The sequence below is a fragment of the Pholcus phalangioides genome, unplaced genomic scaffold, assembly GCF_987345545.1.
Source record: "Pholcus phalangioides strain wild (caught in Gottingen) unplaced genomic scaffold, Ppha-v1.0 ptg000011l_1, whole genome shotgun sequence".
In the NCBI taxonomy this organism is placed as follows: domain Eukaryota; kingdom Metazoa; phylum Arthropoda; class Arachnida; order Araneae; family Pholcidae; genus Pholcus; species Pholcus phalangioides.
This window is the reverse complement of record NW_028301604.1, coordinates 24013707-24030303: the sequence shown is the minus strand read 5'-3', so window position 1 is coordinate 24030303 and position 16597 is coordinate 24013707. Positions and strand designations below refer to the sequence as shown.

The window sequence follows — 16597 nt, the reverse complement described above, 5'->3', positions numbered from 1 at the left end:
AAAATAAATAATAACATGACCATTTATTTCTCATTCGGCTATTCGGAAGACGGATGAATCGTCCTCTGTCAGTTCGTTGCACAAAACTATCCGTTAATGTCGAAAGAAGGAAATAGAGCGCTGTTCTGACCCAAAATCTTATTTCTCCGGACGTTCAACAAGTTTTTAGATGGTGGTATTTTGTCCGTAGGATATTATACATTGTAAGCTGCTGATAGTTTTAAACATATTGAGAAGATTTATGGCTACATAAAAGCTAGCACAGTATGCTATCTTGAACGACATGCATAGACCGACACCGTTCTTCGCAAAAAACCTCGCTTTCTTTCGGGATGCCTCTTGTTCGAAGAGCTACTTACCTTAGCAATTAGCAACAAAAAGGGATGTTTCGAAATTTTCATACTACTTATTAGGGCAGGGTGAATTAATCGAATGATCGGGAATCGGTTAATCGATCAACTGTTAATCTCAGTTGAAAATTTTATTTGAGTTTATTGACTCGATCAACCCGACTAAAATTTTTACTTAGTTTAAATTTTTTTTACCAAGTTTAATTATTAAAATAACTGCTCTTGATTTTTTTTTTGTCTAAACCGATTAAATGTCTTAAATTGTGTTTCTATATAACATTTCAGATAAGTGAACATATTTAAAAATATTTGGATGAATATTTTGATCAAATTTTTCGACATAGGGTTAATACAAGTCGATTCAACGAAAACAGATGATATCGTAATTTTAGTTTCAAATTAAGTTTGATGGGGTTTCAGTAAACAAGACTAAAATTTATTGTCTCCACTGTGAACACGGCACTTTTCTTATTCAGGAAATGCCAGCTCTTCGGCTCAACAGTGTCATTTCAGAGCAGTTTCGGGGGGGGGGGGGAAGTAACACTATGAAAATCGAAATTAATTTCGAAATCAGTGACTAACCGAAAATAACTGATTAAAAAAATACAAGATCCGAGTAAAGAAATTCCAGGAATATGACATGTTCAACATATTGAACAGCTTCAAGCGGGTGACCTTCATTTCTTCATCTATTTCTATATTTCTTTTTACATCTATTCAGTGGATAGATGCGTCAAATGAATAGGATATATTTATATAGCATCAATAAAAATTTAAACATTGCCTTAAAAAGAAATATTTAGCCCATGCATTTGTGGATACAGGATCTTCGAATGGTGATATAGTCCGCCCCCATATCTGTCTACATACCATAAGCACACGGTATGATTCAGTTCAATTCGTTTTAGTCTCTTAACAAAAATTTTCAATTTAATAACAGTAAGTAACGATAAATTAATAATGACGAACAGCTTACAGAAAATTCACTACGGGAAAAACATAATTCAAAAATTATTTGCAGACAAATATTATTTATTTTAAGACATTTACCTTCTTTTTCTCAGTTGAGCTTAAACTTTTTTTTTTATCAGAAAATCCGTATACGGCAATAGTGAATATGATTTTATTCATCATTTTACATAGGGCCGAAACTAAGGGACAGCAGAGGGGTTTGGTGCCCAGGGCGCGGACTGAAACTACTCTTTTCCCGTTAAAAATTACGCAGAAGAGGAGCACCGAAATGAGGACTGGTCCCGGGTGACAGAGCAAATTTTTGTTTATACTTGTGGGCCTGGCAATAGGAAAAAATATACTGTAGTGCATAAGTGTATATAAATACACTATATTTTATCACTATTTCGCTAAATAAATAAAATATTTTATATAGAAATAAATGAAATGTTTAATCATCAATTTCATTTGATTGATAAAGTGATTATTATTTATTTATCGCTTATAAATTTATTTTAACTTACTGAAAATGATGATATATAGTGGGCAATTTTTGATATCAATACTTAACATATTTCTGGCGATAATCCCCGCAGATGAAAAGAAAATATCGAAAGAAAAATGTATTCAATTTAGGCGGTACACTCTTCTGCGATAAATTTTAATTTTCATTGTAGTGCCTGTTTTCTCGTATTTTACAGTCTTAGAAAATGCTTACTAAATTCTCAAAACCACTTCTGAATAGTTGAAATGACATTTCTCTAAATTTTTTATTGAGTAATAATTTTTTATTTCTTAATTTTTTTATTAATTAGTCAATTAATTTGGGTCGATATCTTTACTGGGACCATTTGAGTTCTGTACCCTTGCGCATACCTCAAGTCTTAACTTGAAAAAAATATTAAAAACCATTTTAACGCACACATAAGTTACATATACCCATTATAGGGTGGAATCTGTAGTAAAATCTCACTGATAGCAGAAAGAATTCCAGCAATATGATGGTAGAAAGGACACCCCGAACTAGCAATAACACGCAACTTATATTACGAAAATTTCGGAAAAATGTTCAGAAAAGAAATTCTCGTAAACGCCGCATTAATGTAAGTGCCTCAAGCTTTTAAAAATTATGTTTTAAAAACATAAGCGCCACGGCAGATAAGCTGAAAAATGTGGTACATTATTTTCGAGACTAGCAACGTTTCGGCATTGATAAATAAATGTGAGGACGTATTCTCCTTTGATTTTATACGGGTAAATAGGATTCGCGCTGCAGTCACTGACACACTTACGAAGTGACTGTACTTCTTTTTTTTCGAAAACGAGCACTCACACTGCCCCGGAAGACGATTTTCCCCTGTGCGTCTGCTGGATGGTCTGCCGTCCGTCCGTCCGTATTTTAGTCGTAAAGAAGCTAGCAATACACACGCACAGGATCCTCGACCCAGAACAAGATCGTCTTCGTCGGAGAGTGAGTGAGTGAGTGATTCGTACGGCTAAAATAACTTCTCTCTTCCTATTAAGCTTAATCATTCGCCACCTCTTTCGGCTCTTTTCGAGAGCTGCATGCAGCCCTGAGGTGTTTTCCATCAACGTTGTAGGTAGGTCACGCAGCTCACGAACAGAACAGAACTCATAGTCGCCTCTCTATCACCACTGTGCGCGGGAGTCAATACGAAGGAAAGCTTCTTGTTGGAGGTACATACTACTGCGGTGACCGGCGTAAAAAGAACCGGTTGCCCCCCCCCCCCAACACTACGATAAAGCGCTCTTTTGCGGCACTACATGCTGGATTCCGATATAACGGTGTTAGATACTCGCTCCGTTCAATTTAAGACTCCTATCAAACATAACGGTACTATAGTCACTGTGAATTGAAAAGAAAAAAAAAGTTCTCTTGGGGGGGAAGCAAAGAAAAAGTAAAGTAGGGAGAAAGGTGGAAGAAAATACACATACAGGAAGACACAAAAGAGACGCAAAAAAAGGTTTCACCTTAAAAAGAGCCGCCGGTCCGTTAAGGACCCACTCCCGATCCTCAGCATCTGGAATACTACTCCTCACTGAGATTTCGCGAGACTCTCATTATTTGCTCCAGTTGTTGACTCGCCGAGGTTGGCAATGCGCTGTGCCACGTGGTTTGAAATGTGCATCTAGCATTAACCAAAGTGTGCTGTGGAAAATTGCTACTTCGTACTCTGCGATAGGATAATACAAAAACACATTTGCAGCGTTGAAGCCGAAGGTAAGCTATCGTTTCCGATATATTCGTGAATTTTATTTTATTTTCCTTTTGACTCATGGCATCACGCTGTCATCCGAAACCTATTTTAAGAAACATTTTCGCTGGCCTAAGGCATTCCTCCGTTCATGCTTCACCTGTTTCTTTACTAAATCTCTTCTTCACACACACACATCTCTGTATACACAATATTATAAATAACGTGTTTTTTTTTATCGAGGATGAGACAATAATTTGTTTGCATATTTATTTATTTGCTATGTAATTTTTTATTTCAACTGAATGTAATTTTTTACGATTTTAGTTTAACGTGTGACCCTTTTAGATAAGTAAATAATTATATTTTTTATAATGAAAGAAAATCCTTAATTTATCTTGATAAATTAAAAAAATAATAATTTCAGTGTTTTTGCAATGAGTTGCATTTAGATTTTAACGCACTTCTTCCTATATGTTTTTGATATAGCTATAACTTTTCATGAATGTATAATATGCAATTTTAATAGCATCTTTAAAAAACTGTAAATACTGTAAACATTTCTTAAACATTTGGTAGAATTGTTACTTTTAATACGCTAATACTTACCTAATCGAACAAAACTATCTTTTTCATTCATATCTGAATCATGATATGAATGAAAAAAAAGAACGCCGCAGACTTGAAAAGTAAGCTATGTAAATAATTATGAATCTGAATATCAACTATATAGTCTAAATTTTTTTTAAGAAAAAGAAAGACTTGAGCTTACGTGGACGATATGATGTATGATGATGAAAACTATAAAATTTCTTGTTCGTATCCATATAAAACAAATGATTGGAAATATGGGAAATCTTCTGTACAGTCAAATCAGTACGCATGAAGGTTAAAAAAAACCGTCATACACCGCACATTTTGTTGAGCACGAAACGCGTAATCACAAACAAAAATTTCAAATATATCATTATTGCAAAAATTCCTTCAACCTCACAACTTAAAATATTGTTAATTGAGATTTATTATTACAGTAAATTAGTTTGTTTTCGTATATTCCATACCGAATATTTCTAATTTTTGGCATAGAAAAATAGTTTAAAAACTTGGTAAATAGTACATTTTACTAAAGAAATTTTAAAAATTTCAAAATGTACCAAAATCATTCAAAGGATCTTTGGATGGATTCTTACTTTTCCCGATAGAGCTATTTTGTCTAGAATTCAGCTGATAACTATACAAACATAAACTTGGAAAAAAATGTGTACTTGAGATAAAAAGTTTATTATTTTGAAAGAATTATTCTCAATTTTAGTTTCAAAATTGTCTATCTGACGGCTTCAGATGTTTAATCAAACCCTAATATGGTATTGGATGTTCTCAAAAACAATGATGTAATATGCAAACCTTCATAATTTTTCATTTTACTTTTCAAGTCTACACATCTAAAACTTCTCAATATATGTTTTGCATATCGGTGATTATTCGTGAGTTATAAAAAACATTTTAAACTAGTTATAAAACTATTTATTTACACAATGTAAAAAATATTTACATTAAGGAAATATTTAAAAAACAATATTTGCTATATTTTACGCTTTTTTAATTCTATGATGGTGTTTTTTGAAAGAAATAAGGATAAAAAAAACATTTTTAGAGACATATCTCGTTATGAATTCAAAACTTTGATTTGCTACCCCGTATCCCTGTAAGTTTTTGAAATCCAAGTAATGAAAAGAAATATAATACATATCTAAAAAACGACAAGTAGAAAGAGATCCAGATTCTCTTGCATTGACAATTCATTAAGTTCTTTATAAACACCATAAATATTATTATAAGTATAAATCAAAGTTTTCACGTTGAATTAGCTCCATCGGTAATACAGCTTCCCAAGAGAATTTATTCTACTAATAAATAAAAAAAATAACAACTTGACAATTTTAAAAACTATTAACACATTGTAGCCCGGAGGTTTTATTACAAGGTTCCCATGAGGTGGGGGGCATTCGTTACTATATGTATCCAATTTTTGATTTTCGTGAATGGTCACAAGCCTTAATTCCTCTTTTGGTCGACCACAATATGTTGAAATCGAGTTGCATCGGCTGTCAAGAAAATGATGGAGGGAAAAGATTTTCTGTGAATTAAATAATTGGTGCTCCAGAAATAAATCATGATCCAAAGAAGAAAATAATTGTAAAAGATCTTTATGAAATTTTAAGTTCAAAATATAATCGTGATCAAACTAATGTTCAAAAATATTTGTTTTAAAAAATGAATGACATTACTTATCGGGAGAAGATATCCGGCTGCAATAGTACGCGAATTCATATGTGTGTGCAGTTTAAATACTTTTGGTGAAGGAAGTGTTCTTTGCGATGAATTACATAAAAAAGGCAGTCAACTTAAATGTTTTACGAAAATATGAAGCTTATATTAATAATAATTTGACGAAGCTTTTCAATTAATAATAATTGTTGTACGTGTACGTAGCATAAGAGCAGAGATTATTTCAAAGATTTTATTTTTTTGATTGTTTATTCATGTATTGATTTGTTACATATTTTGAACAAAGTTTTTCGAGTTGCGTCATTACGGAGAAGTTTTAATAAATTTTTAGTTTTGATATATTTGATTTATAAGAGAAAAATTTTGGCCCGTTTTTTACCTTTTTAAAATTTCCTTGGATTTGTTGTTGGAGAAAACGTTGAGATTAATTTTTTTTCTGTCTACTATAATTGCAGAAGCACAAAAACGGTGGTTAAGTGCAAATATAAAAATGTCTGTAAAATTTTTATGCGATGTACTACGATGGTTACACATTTTTGACGTAGAATAATAGCTAGCTGAAATAAGTTCTAGCGGTTAATGATATAATAATGCGGTTTTTTTTATTTCTATCGCATTCAACCCAGCAAAAAGCAAAAGAGCATTCATGCTCTCAAATGTATTAAAGTGCCCTATTCATAGAAAATGTTTTGGTGTTTTTTTTTTGCTATCTTTGACGTACAATTGGTCGTTTGTAACTTGATCACATGCTACACACACACAGGGTGGTTCATATAGAACTGACCCCACAAAATTAGGTGTATTACAAAAGATATCGTACTTATAATTATGCATTTGATATATAACTGACCTTGGAATATGCGTTGTATATTCGAGTGACATTAGTTGTGTTCAGAGCAGTTGTTGAAAGTGGGCGCTGTTTTCTTAGAGAGGCACGCGACCGCTTGATGTTTTAATTTCTCCTTGACGCTTTGCGGTGTACCTTCGGTGATTGAACTGATCGCAGCAGAAATGTTGTTCTTTAAATCTTGTAACGTTTGAGTTTCTTTGTGTCCTTTACTCTGTCCTTCAGAAAATTCCACTATAAGAAATCAGGGCAGCTGAGGTCTGGGGATCTGGGGGTGGCACAACCATTTGGATATGACTGTGGGAAAATAAGCTCTCAATCAGTTTCATGGAGACTTTGGACGTGTGGCAGATTGCAGAATCTTGCAGAAAGTAACCCTGTTTGAGTTCCGCATCATCCACCTGCTCCACGAATTCCTCAAAAATACGGCAGTATACAATGATGTCCACGTTGTGTTGAAAAAGAGTAGTCCAATGATTCGTAAACCAGATACGACTCACCGGACCTCCTTTTTTCTGGGTGTAGTGGTGATCCAACAATCTTATCTGAGTTTACAGATGCCCTATTTCTGGAATTTTGGTTCCCGAAAGGTGGAACTTCATCACTGAACCATGTGACGTCCGAAATTGAGGGATTCTCGCGAACGAATTTCTGAAACCATAACCGTAATCTACACGTTTGTCTTTATCAATAGCAGTCACTTCCTGAACACACACAACATGTATTAACAAATCTTCGCTTTTTTGAGGCCTTTTGACATGTTACATAAGACTTGCCATCCGAAAATTATTCCTTGATTTGACTCAACAAAGCCCACAAATTAATATATCAAATGTTTAGCTGTTACATGCATTCACTACCGAATTATTAGCAAATTCATGAGGGCCGATTCTATAAAAACCACCCTGTATAGGAGTATGCCCTATATGGAGTTTTGATTATAGAATAAATTTATTTAATACTAGAAAAATTATAATAGGCTAGCCTGGTCCTACTGGTTTACTAAATAGAAGTATTAGAATTTGATTAAGAACTACCTCAACACAAAAACTCTTGAGAATTTCATTTTTTCATTTATAATTTGATTTTTCCACAAGTATACACTAAAAGCAAAAAAAAAAATCGAGAAAAAACAAAAACATTCGAAATTTTTTTAGGGAAAATATTTCTAGTTTATTTATGGCTAAGTTTTCATGTTTTAATACTGATTCCTAAACCAGCCGTACTATATTAAAAAAAAAAAAAAATTCTTGAACTTCGTACATAAATATCTGAAAACTTTATCAACTACTTGGAACTTTCAGGTTTCTTTTGTCAAACAATTTGTATTAAAAGTAATGTTATTGAAGCTATGTCAGTACGATATATAGCATTGGCTGTCAAAATATCATTTAAATCATTCATTTTCAACTAAATTCTTCATGTTATCTTTGGATCATTCAAACGTTTATTAAAAATTTTTTTGTGATTTATTAGAGTTGCGGTTCTCAACCTTTTTTGACTCACGGAGCCCTTTCTGGTATATAATTTCTATGGTAGAGCCCCGTAGGTCTATTTTTTATTTATTCATCAAAGTTACTGACTTATTTTTATTATTCAAAAATATTTGACTATTTTTTTTCAAATTTACCAGTTTACTTGAAAATGCAACAAATAAGCGCATTGGTTACATTCGAGCGAATGTAACCGATAGAAATATTGATTGAATTTTTCAAGTTTTATGAAAGAACCTTTATAAAACTTTTCAGCGTAATCCCGGCCTTAGACATTAAAAAAAACACATTCCATACTCTTCAATCTGTTGAATTTTGTTTCGTGGTAACAGGAGTGTATGTCAATTAAAAAGTGTGCTTCAGTTTTTTTCTTGTTCATTCACTTCAAATTAAATTCCAGCAAATACATTCGTAAACTCTCACAGCTCTCAGAAGCTTATGATAAAGCATGTCGTATTGTGTTTGTTTGTTCATGCTCCATCATATCAGTTTAAGACATTGTTAATCATCTCAATTTTTACAGAAATAGCTCATGAATTGAGTGTGAGCATTGCTTAATCTGTTTTGTTATTTTATGTTTATAAAAATTTTACACAACGTTTTATTTTTTAGAACATTCAGTTCTAATTGTGTCAACCCAGATAAATGAAATTCACATTGATTATAAATGAGGAAATAATTTCAACGAATATAAAATTAAGTTTATTCCGTCTTTTAAATATGTGTATTCAGTCAAGAATATCATCATTACTGAAAGTGTGGAATTTACACTCATATTGAACGATAGAAATTCAGTCCACACAATCTGTACATATCATTGTCTTTACCAAAACTGTAGAGTCAACTTTTAATGTCAAATTTTTAGTCACAATATATATAGCAGCTTCTCTTGTTATATTTTAGTAAAATCATAAGCACGTCTTCTTATTTGGCAGCAATTAATTCATCTCATGTTTTAATTGAAGGAAACATACTACATGGGATTTTCATTTTTTATTATAGTGGAATGAGATTGTGAGTGAAAGTCTTATTACTAACCACGACTGAAATTATGAACTTTTATTTTGTAAACCGTAAACAGCCAAAATAGAAAACTCGCGAAGAGTAAAATTACCTAATAGCTCCTCATTTCAGAATTTTTCTGTATTCTCTTGATTGCAGTGAAACTTTTTATAACCCAGTGTTTACATTTTCTGATAGGCTAAATGAAAATAAAAAGCGAAATTTAAAATTCATATAAATGTCGTGAAGAAAATTTAAAAACATGTCACCATGTGAATCTGTCGTCAATATGTACTTATTTATCAGAGAGTACAATAAATAAGATGTGAAATTCGAAAACTCTTCTGCGATAATTTTTTTTTAAACACAACAAAAACAAAATCATACTACTATATTTCTATTTAATTGGTGAATTTTTTTATGTGCTGTGAAACATTGCATTAGTTTTTGAATTAGTATCCGAGACTTCCGATTCTTCCCGTATATTTTTATTAAAAAAACGTGAGAGGTAAAAAAAAAACGCGTGTCCTTTTGAAACAGGGCGGGCGCATCTTCTTGTGGCCCCTTGACGTTGCTATTACCATTGGAAGTTTGAAAGAAGCATAGCAGTTTGAATACATAGCAGTAAAATATTACTCATAAATCTATAAATGTAGCCCATGAGTTTCCCGTGAAATAAATTGATAAAGTACAGTGGTTCAACAAGTGTCTCAACTTGCGATTAATCTAAGTTACGAGTAAAAAGTATTCACTGAAAATGCTTCAATTTTTTGAGCGAATATTTGACTTAGGCCAGAATTACACAGTAAAAGTTTTATAAAAGATATTTAAAAAAAATGAAAGAAAACAAACAATAAGCTTATTGATTGCATTCGCTCGAATGTAACCGATACGCTTATTGGTTGCATATTTAAAGTTTGATAAAAGAACATTTATCAAACTTTTATAATGCAATCCCGGCTTTAAAGCTAGAAACGTACGAGAAAAGTTCACTAGACAATTCTTGGGTGCTTCGCATAAGTCGAAGAAGAAAGCGATCGTCGTATTGTACAGTGGAACGTATTTGTAGGCAAAACTACTTTGATTCTGCTTTGACGACATTTATACTGTATCGTACGAATAGAATACGATTATCAATTAAACCAGCAGTTTTTAAAGTGTGCGACACATCTCCCACAGGCGTCACCAAACTTTATGGAGAGCGTCACGCCCAACCAATTGTGTCGATTCAGTTACAGAAGGAACCGAGTTTATAGGATTTATACAATTTTTATTTACATGGGGGCGCCAGGAGTATATATGATCACAAGGACCAGAGAGCTGTGAAAAAAGCATCAGAAAAAAAAATATTAAACAGCCAACCAACAAATAATATTATTTTCAATGGAAAAGTATGCTTCGTGATACGATTTTTTTTTACCGCGAGTGAATTTCAAGAATGAATTGAATTCGTAACTCGAGGTACCATTATGCAGTAAGATAAATATCATTGCTATGATTTATTTTTCTGTAGAATTTCCTTCGATGAAATATTGTACTGATAGTGAATATGAAAAAAAGCTTCGAAAACCATCTGTGCCATCTAAATATTTAATTTCTGCATTTGTTTTCGTTTCATTCTCGAAAAAGGTATAAAACCATTACTAACCACGAACCGTTTGTTTTCATGAAACTTCAGGAGTAAAAAAACGGGTTTCTCTTATGAAATAGGACCCTGAGTGGACTCATCTTTTTATGGCCCCTTGATGTTGCTTTATCATAAAAAGTATGAAAGAAAATATATCTCAGCGAAATTATTTGCGAGTGACGTAAAGACAGATGGGTGCCCGAAATCTCCAGCAGAGTTACTTGTTTAGATGTATCTGTGTGTTTCTTTAACGTCTTTGAAAAAACTGATGACCTGCTAAGACGGCAAGTCATTACGTTGACCCTGCAACGACTGACCTAGATTTTGTCTTCATAGCTCCAGCCACCAGATGGGGCGACTTAGCAACCCAGGAGGCGTGGCAAAATTGGCATCACTATTTTCAATAGCCTACTTACATGGACTAACAGGTCAGTTCAAGATCTTTTTTTTTTTAATTAAATTGATCGTGATTGTTGTGACTATTGATTTTATAGTTTTCCTTGTATTGGTAGGCATCATTTGTTTTTAGGAGCTAATATATATACACATCCTATTTTGTGCCAGAAGAATAGTTGAAGTAAACATTTATTTCAATACTTATAAAATCCAGCTATTTCGATGCTTCACGCAAACAAACATGAGTAATAACAGCAAGGCATTACAACATGTTGTCATTTACTTGCATTGTAGTGTACCGTTGTATCTTATGGTTTGAAAAATGGTTTTCAATTAATATGTATTGTAATTTAACGTGGCTTACAAAATTAATTTTAAGCTCTTGCGGCTAATTCAAAGCCACTAAAATTCTAATAACTATTTATCCTGAGGTTCCATCCACTTTGAGGGGATTCTAATTAATTCTTATGAACATTTTTTTTCATGTATTTCTTTTTAATCCTGTCAACAAAACTTAACTTTTATTCAAGAACGATGTATAATATCGTGTGATGTTATAAAATTCTCAGGGAAAATTTAAGCACACAAATTTATTTCAATTTTAGTGTTTTTTCCCAGGTTTTGAATGAAAATTACGTGCGGCTTATGTATGGTTCTGGCACGGTGTTTTTAAGAAAACTTTTTTCTGTAGTGTGGCCTTTACATCGCAGTGGCGTAGCATATTTACTTGGACATTACGTTATTTCTTTCAAAAATGTAGTAATCATAAAAACAAGGAAAATGGTAAAAATAAAACCTTTGGATGAAATAATTACTGTGCAATTTACAGTGAATTGCATTTGTAACGACCAAGTTACCACGTTGAAGAGCTTAAGTTCATTTTGTGACAGAAATATTTGCTGGGCTAGCATATAATAGGATTGAACTGCCATTTATATTCAGAAATTTTTGGCACTCTATTGGTCTATGTATTCATATGATGCTCCAGCCATGAAGTAAAAATAAAAGTAATGGTATGAATGTGAATACAAAATTTATACAGTTTTTAAAATGAAGTGAAATCTTGAAATAAAAATGATGACAAGCTTAAAAACTGTGTTTAGCTCACACTTACTATATTTCTAAGTATTTTAAATTGTATAGGTCTTTGATTCATAGTAGGACCTACCCAGCTTATGAGTGACCAGACCTATGAGTGATATTTAGCTCGAAAAATCACTCATAGAGTCTTAAGGGAAAATTTGAATGAAATGCGAAAAAGAAATTAAATATGTTATTTATAATAGTCTTTTTTCGCATTTCATTCAAAGGCATTGGCAACACTGGAGAACAAGAAACAAAGCAAAACGGCAACCCTAAAATTAAAAAAAAAAATGCTATTAGGATTGAAAAGTAAACAGAAGAACTAAACCCACTGATAGATAAAGCGGAAGAATTTGAGATTTGTTTTTGCAAAAGGAAAAAAACCGGTTAAAAGACGTTCACCTCCTTGGCAGGAAGAAAAGGGTTCCCTTATATTGCATTTTTTTTTACCTTTTTCTTTTTTGCTTAATATATCATTTCTTCTCTTTTTGTTCAATAGAGGAAACCCGATCTTGAAAAAAAAACTTGATACATTTTCGAGACAAACTATTACCAAATTTAAAAAAAAGGCAATCGACACAAACAGCATTTGTAAAATAATAAATAAATACGCATTCAAATTACCTAAGAAACGAAACAAATTACTCGATCAGTCTTAGGAACCATAAAATTAAACACCAAATATTGCTATTTTATTTGCTTGCTTTAAATAAAAACTACGTTGCACGTTCACGCTCTCAAAACTGACAAATTGAACTATTCAGCTTACAAAATAACTAAAATGATAAATATCTTTTTAACTCTTAAATCTCGATGTATATCACATTGAGAATAAGCATTTAATTGAAAGGTGAATTTCCTATTGAGAGAATATTTCTCGGTAATCTTTTGTACTCGCCTCTTTTACCAGCAAAATAAAATCATTTAAGAAGTTTTTTTTCCGTGCTCATAATTTTTTTTTCACAGTTATTCACACGTATAGAAAGCCAGAAAAATTAAAAAATCTATTTCGAATGGTACTGCTTATACAAGGCCTCAAATAGGACGTACAGAGCACTCCTATGTTGTGCTCTTTACGTCACTCAAATGTTGTACATAAAATAAATGTATTGAAGTGATACTATGTATTTACTAAATATATAACCACCTTCTCTGTGATTCAAACTGTAGTAAAAAAAAATTGGGTTGCAAAGTTCAAGATAAAAGAAAAGAAATGCCAACGAACATTTTAACAAATTAGTGAAATCACAGCCACATATACACACATGCTCTGCAACAAAAAAAGAGTTATTGTTGTTTTAATTGGGATATCTATCAGCTATCTATCTACCAGCAATCTTAAAATATGAGACAGAAAGAATATGACCTCATCTCATGTGCAACAGTAAATTCGGATTTTTATCTTCCAACTAGTTGCAGTAATGAACGTTTAAAGAACCCTTTGAACATATGTAAAGCTATACATTTAAGAGTTAAGAACTTCAAGATTCATAATACAAAATATATTATAGTATTGTTAAATGTGTTCAATATATATGTATATATAACTTACAGGAAAATTTAAATGGAATGTGCCAACTGTAAATTGAAAACGCGCACATATTTTTTTTAATTTATTCATCCTGTACGTAAATAAAAGTATTGTTATAAGATAATATTAAGATTAGATAAGATAATTCTGTTCATTTAATCAAAATACAGATAAAAAATATTTTGGGGCTAAGCTGACTTGTAATCCCAAAAAATAATAATTATACGTATGCCGATACAAATAATAATGAAAAAAAAATAATTCTACATATACAAACGTCTTTTTCAAAGAATTAGAACACCCCAGAAATTTACGAGAGCAGGTCATGAAATGCTCAAGCCTGAAAGCCCAAAGTACGAGTACGGACGTAATTTGTATTTTCATCTTCTAAGAGGTTCTTCTTGAGCATTTCGGTGGCAAAAAATTTTCATATAAAATGAATTAAGGTTTGAATAAATTCAATTTATTATTAATTCTCAATTAATAGTTTAATAGAATAATTAATTTTTTCCTCTTTGTTTCAAAACTTGAAACACTTCGAAATTTTTTTTTCAAAAAATTAGAACATCTGACATAAAACGAATTGTTATATAAATATTTTCATGCAAATTTACATCAACTTAATCGAATTCGTGTTTTATGTCTTTCATCGCCATGTATGTATAAATCTAGATTCGTTCAATCTTCGCAATACGGGTAGAAAAACGGTAAATTTCTGCAAAAGCAAAATTATATGTGTATTTGGTAGGACCGTATGAGGAAACACGTGCTGATATCGTAGAAATATGTTGTGTTGTGGCCATCTTTAGCCTTGACCATGGATTTTATGCATCAAGACATTAAATTTATGGACAATGTCTCATTTTCCGTAATACATAATGGTGGTTACAGTTCATATAAAAAATGTATTTGCTGATATGCAGTAGAAGATATCTTAGCTGCTACATTATTTCACTGTTCTGGAATCAGCTCATCGTTACTGCAGAATTTTTTGACCATGTTCAAAGCCTGATTTACAGAGAAACAGTTCATGATCATCTGTTACGAAACTTCATGATCATCTGTTACGAAACTTCATGATCATCTGTTACGAAACTTCATGATCATCTGTTACGAAACTTCATGATCATCTGTTACGAAACTTCATGATCATCTGTTACGAAACTTCATGATCATCTGTTACGAAACTTCATGATCAACCGCTGCAAAACTTCATGTGAAACTATGTTTTCCAAATTTTCCTAACCATTCTTATGCCATGAAGGAAATATACTTTCATTAACGTGTTGCAATCTAAACTTTCCGATACTTTCCATACTCTTAAAATCACGACAAAAAGATTCGGATTTTGAATGTCACACCTTGATCTATAAGTTGAAAAACACAATCGGTATTAAGTGGTACACAGTCTCGATGCACTTCAGCTAAAAAATGTTAAAATCAGTATTAAATAATAAAAAATAAAAAGAACAGTATAGTAAAACAGAATTTTCAAACTTGCATCAGTTTTTTAAAATTTGTTGTTTAACAGCTTGATCGAAAAAAGAAAATTCTGGCTTGTTGTAGAATTTTTCCAAACTAAATTTGCTCATACAAAAATCATGATTTGTTTTCCTCTCTCATGATTTTTTCGACTAGTACTTCTGCACAGTATTTTCTGTTCTCCCCTTCCCTTTCATTTATTATACAGGGTGTTCTGTTAATGGACCAACAAACTCCTACGGTTGTTAGTAGACATCAAGAGGAACAAAAATTACAATGCAACATGATGTCGCAAACCACGTTGAGAGGGTGAAAATAGCGAAAAACGCATGCAGGGTTCAACGTCATGCTGGAATGACAAAAAGTACAATAATAACTACAAAAAGATTTATTTGATTAATTATTACAAGAGTTGTTGGACGTGGTGGACGCTGACGTCATTGCACAGTCTACAACGGCGTAAAAACGATTCCCGGACGCGCTTCAAGATACCAGGTATGCTTACTACTGCAATAGCGCTAATTTATGTCGTCCGCAGCGTGTAATCCTACCCCCCATGCGTTTCGTGATGCTGCTTACGTCAGATATGGTGAGCGAACCCACGAACGCATTCAGCGATCAACTGACATCCACCTTTCGTCTCCTCTGGACTTAGAGCCTGCATGCGTTTTTCGCTATTTTCACCCTCTCAACGTGGTTTGCGACACCATGTTCCATTGCAATTTTTGTTCCTCTTGATGCCTACTAACAATCCTCTGAGTTTGTTGGTCCATTAACAGAACACCCTGTATATGTTATTATTATTTGTTATAATTGTACTTAATTTTCTGTAAATATCTACTCTTTATAATGCTGTGATTGCCAGTATGAGCCAAGTCGGTTTCTTGGCAATTTTTCTCTCCCCGTTTCTGGTATAATACTGTTTTTCTTGAAAACAAATATATTGATCGAATGAAAAAAAAACTTCGAATTGTCAAAACAATTCGAAAAATGTTCGAATTAAACAAGAAATTTCAGCATTAAATTAGATAGAAATTTCTAGGGAAGTTCTACTGTATTAACAAGCAAAACGCCTTAGCCATTTCCTCATCCCAATATAAACTATCAGAGATGTCATTGGAACTAATACAAATACAAAGGCCATAACATTAGCCCAATGAAGTGGCTGAAAAAGACGGCCATAAAAAAAACATGGATGTCGAATATAGCAAAAAATAAAAAAAACATAAGTGAATCAAGTGAATTATGCATTACAAAGATTGAGGAACTATTATTGAAATGATTCAATATGAATCAGCGAATGAAAAGTTGAGAAACTGGGGCAAATCAG

General features: G+C 32.4%; 1 protein-coding gene across 1 annotated transcript in view; it reads left to right on the top strand.

The window, feature by feature from the left end:
• The first annotated feature begins 2660 nt into the window (after nucleotides 1-2660).
• The window catches only part of LOC149080251 (uncharacterized), a 34669-nt gene continuing 20732 nt past the window's right edge, over nucleotides 2661-16597 (top strand). The window contains exons 1-2 of the mRNA XM_089239340.1: nucleotides 2661-3543; nucleotides 11112-11203. Coding sequence (XP_089095466.1) covers nucleotides 11125-11203 — 79 coding nt within the window. The 5' untranslated portion in view covers nucleotides 2661-3543; nucleotides 11112-11124. The remainder of the gene's footprint in view (nucleotides 3544-11111; nucleotides 11204-16597) is intronic.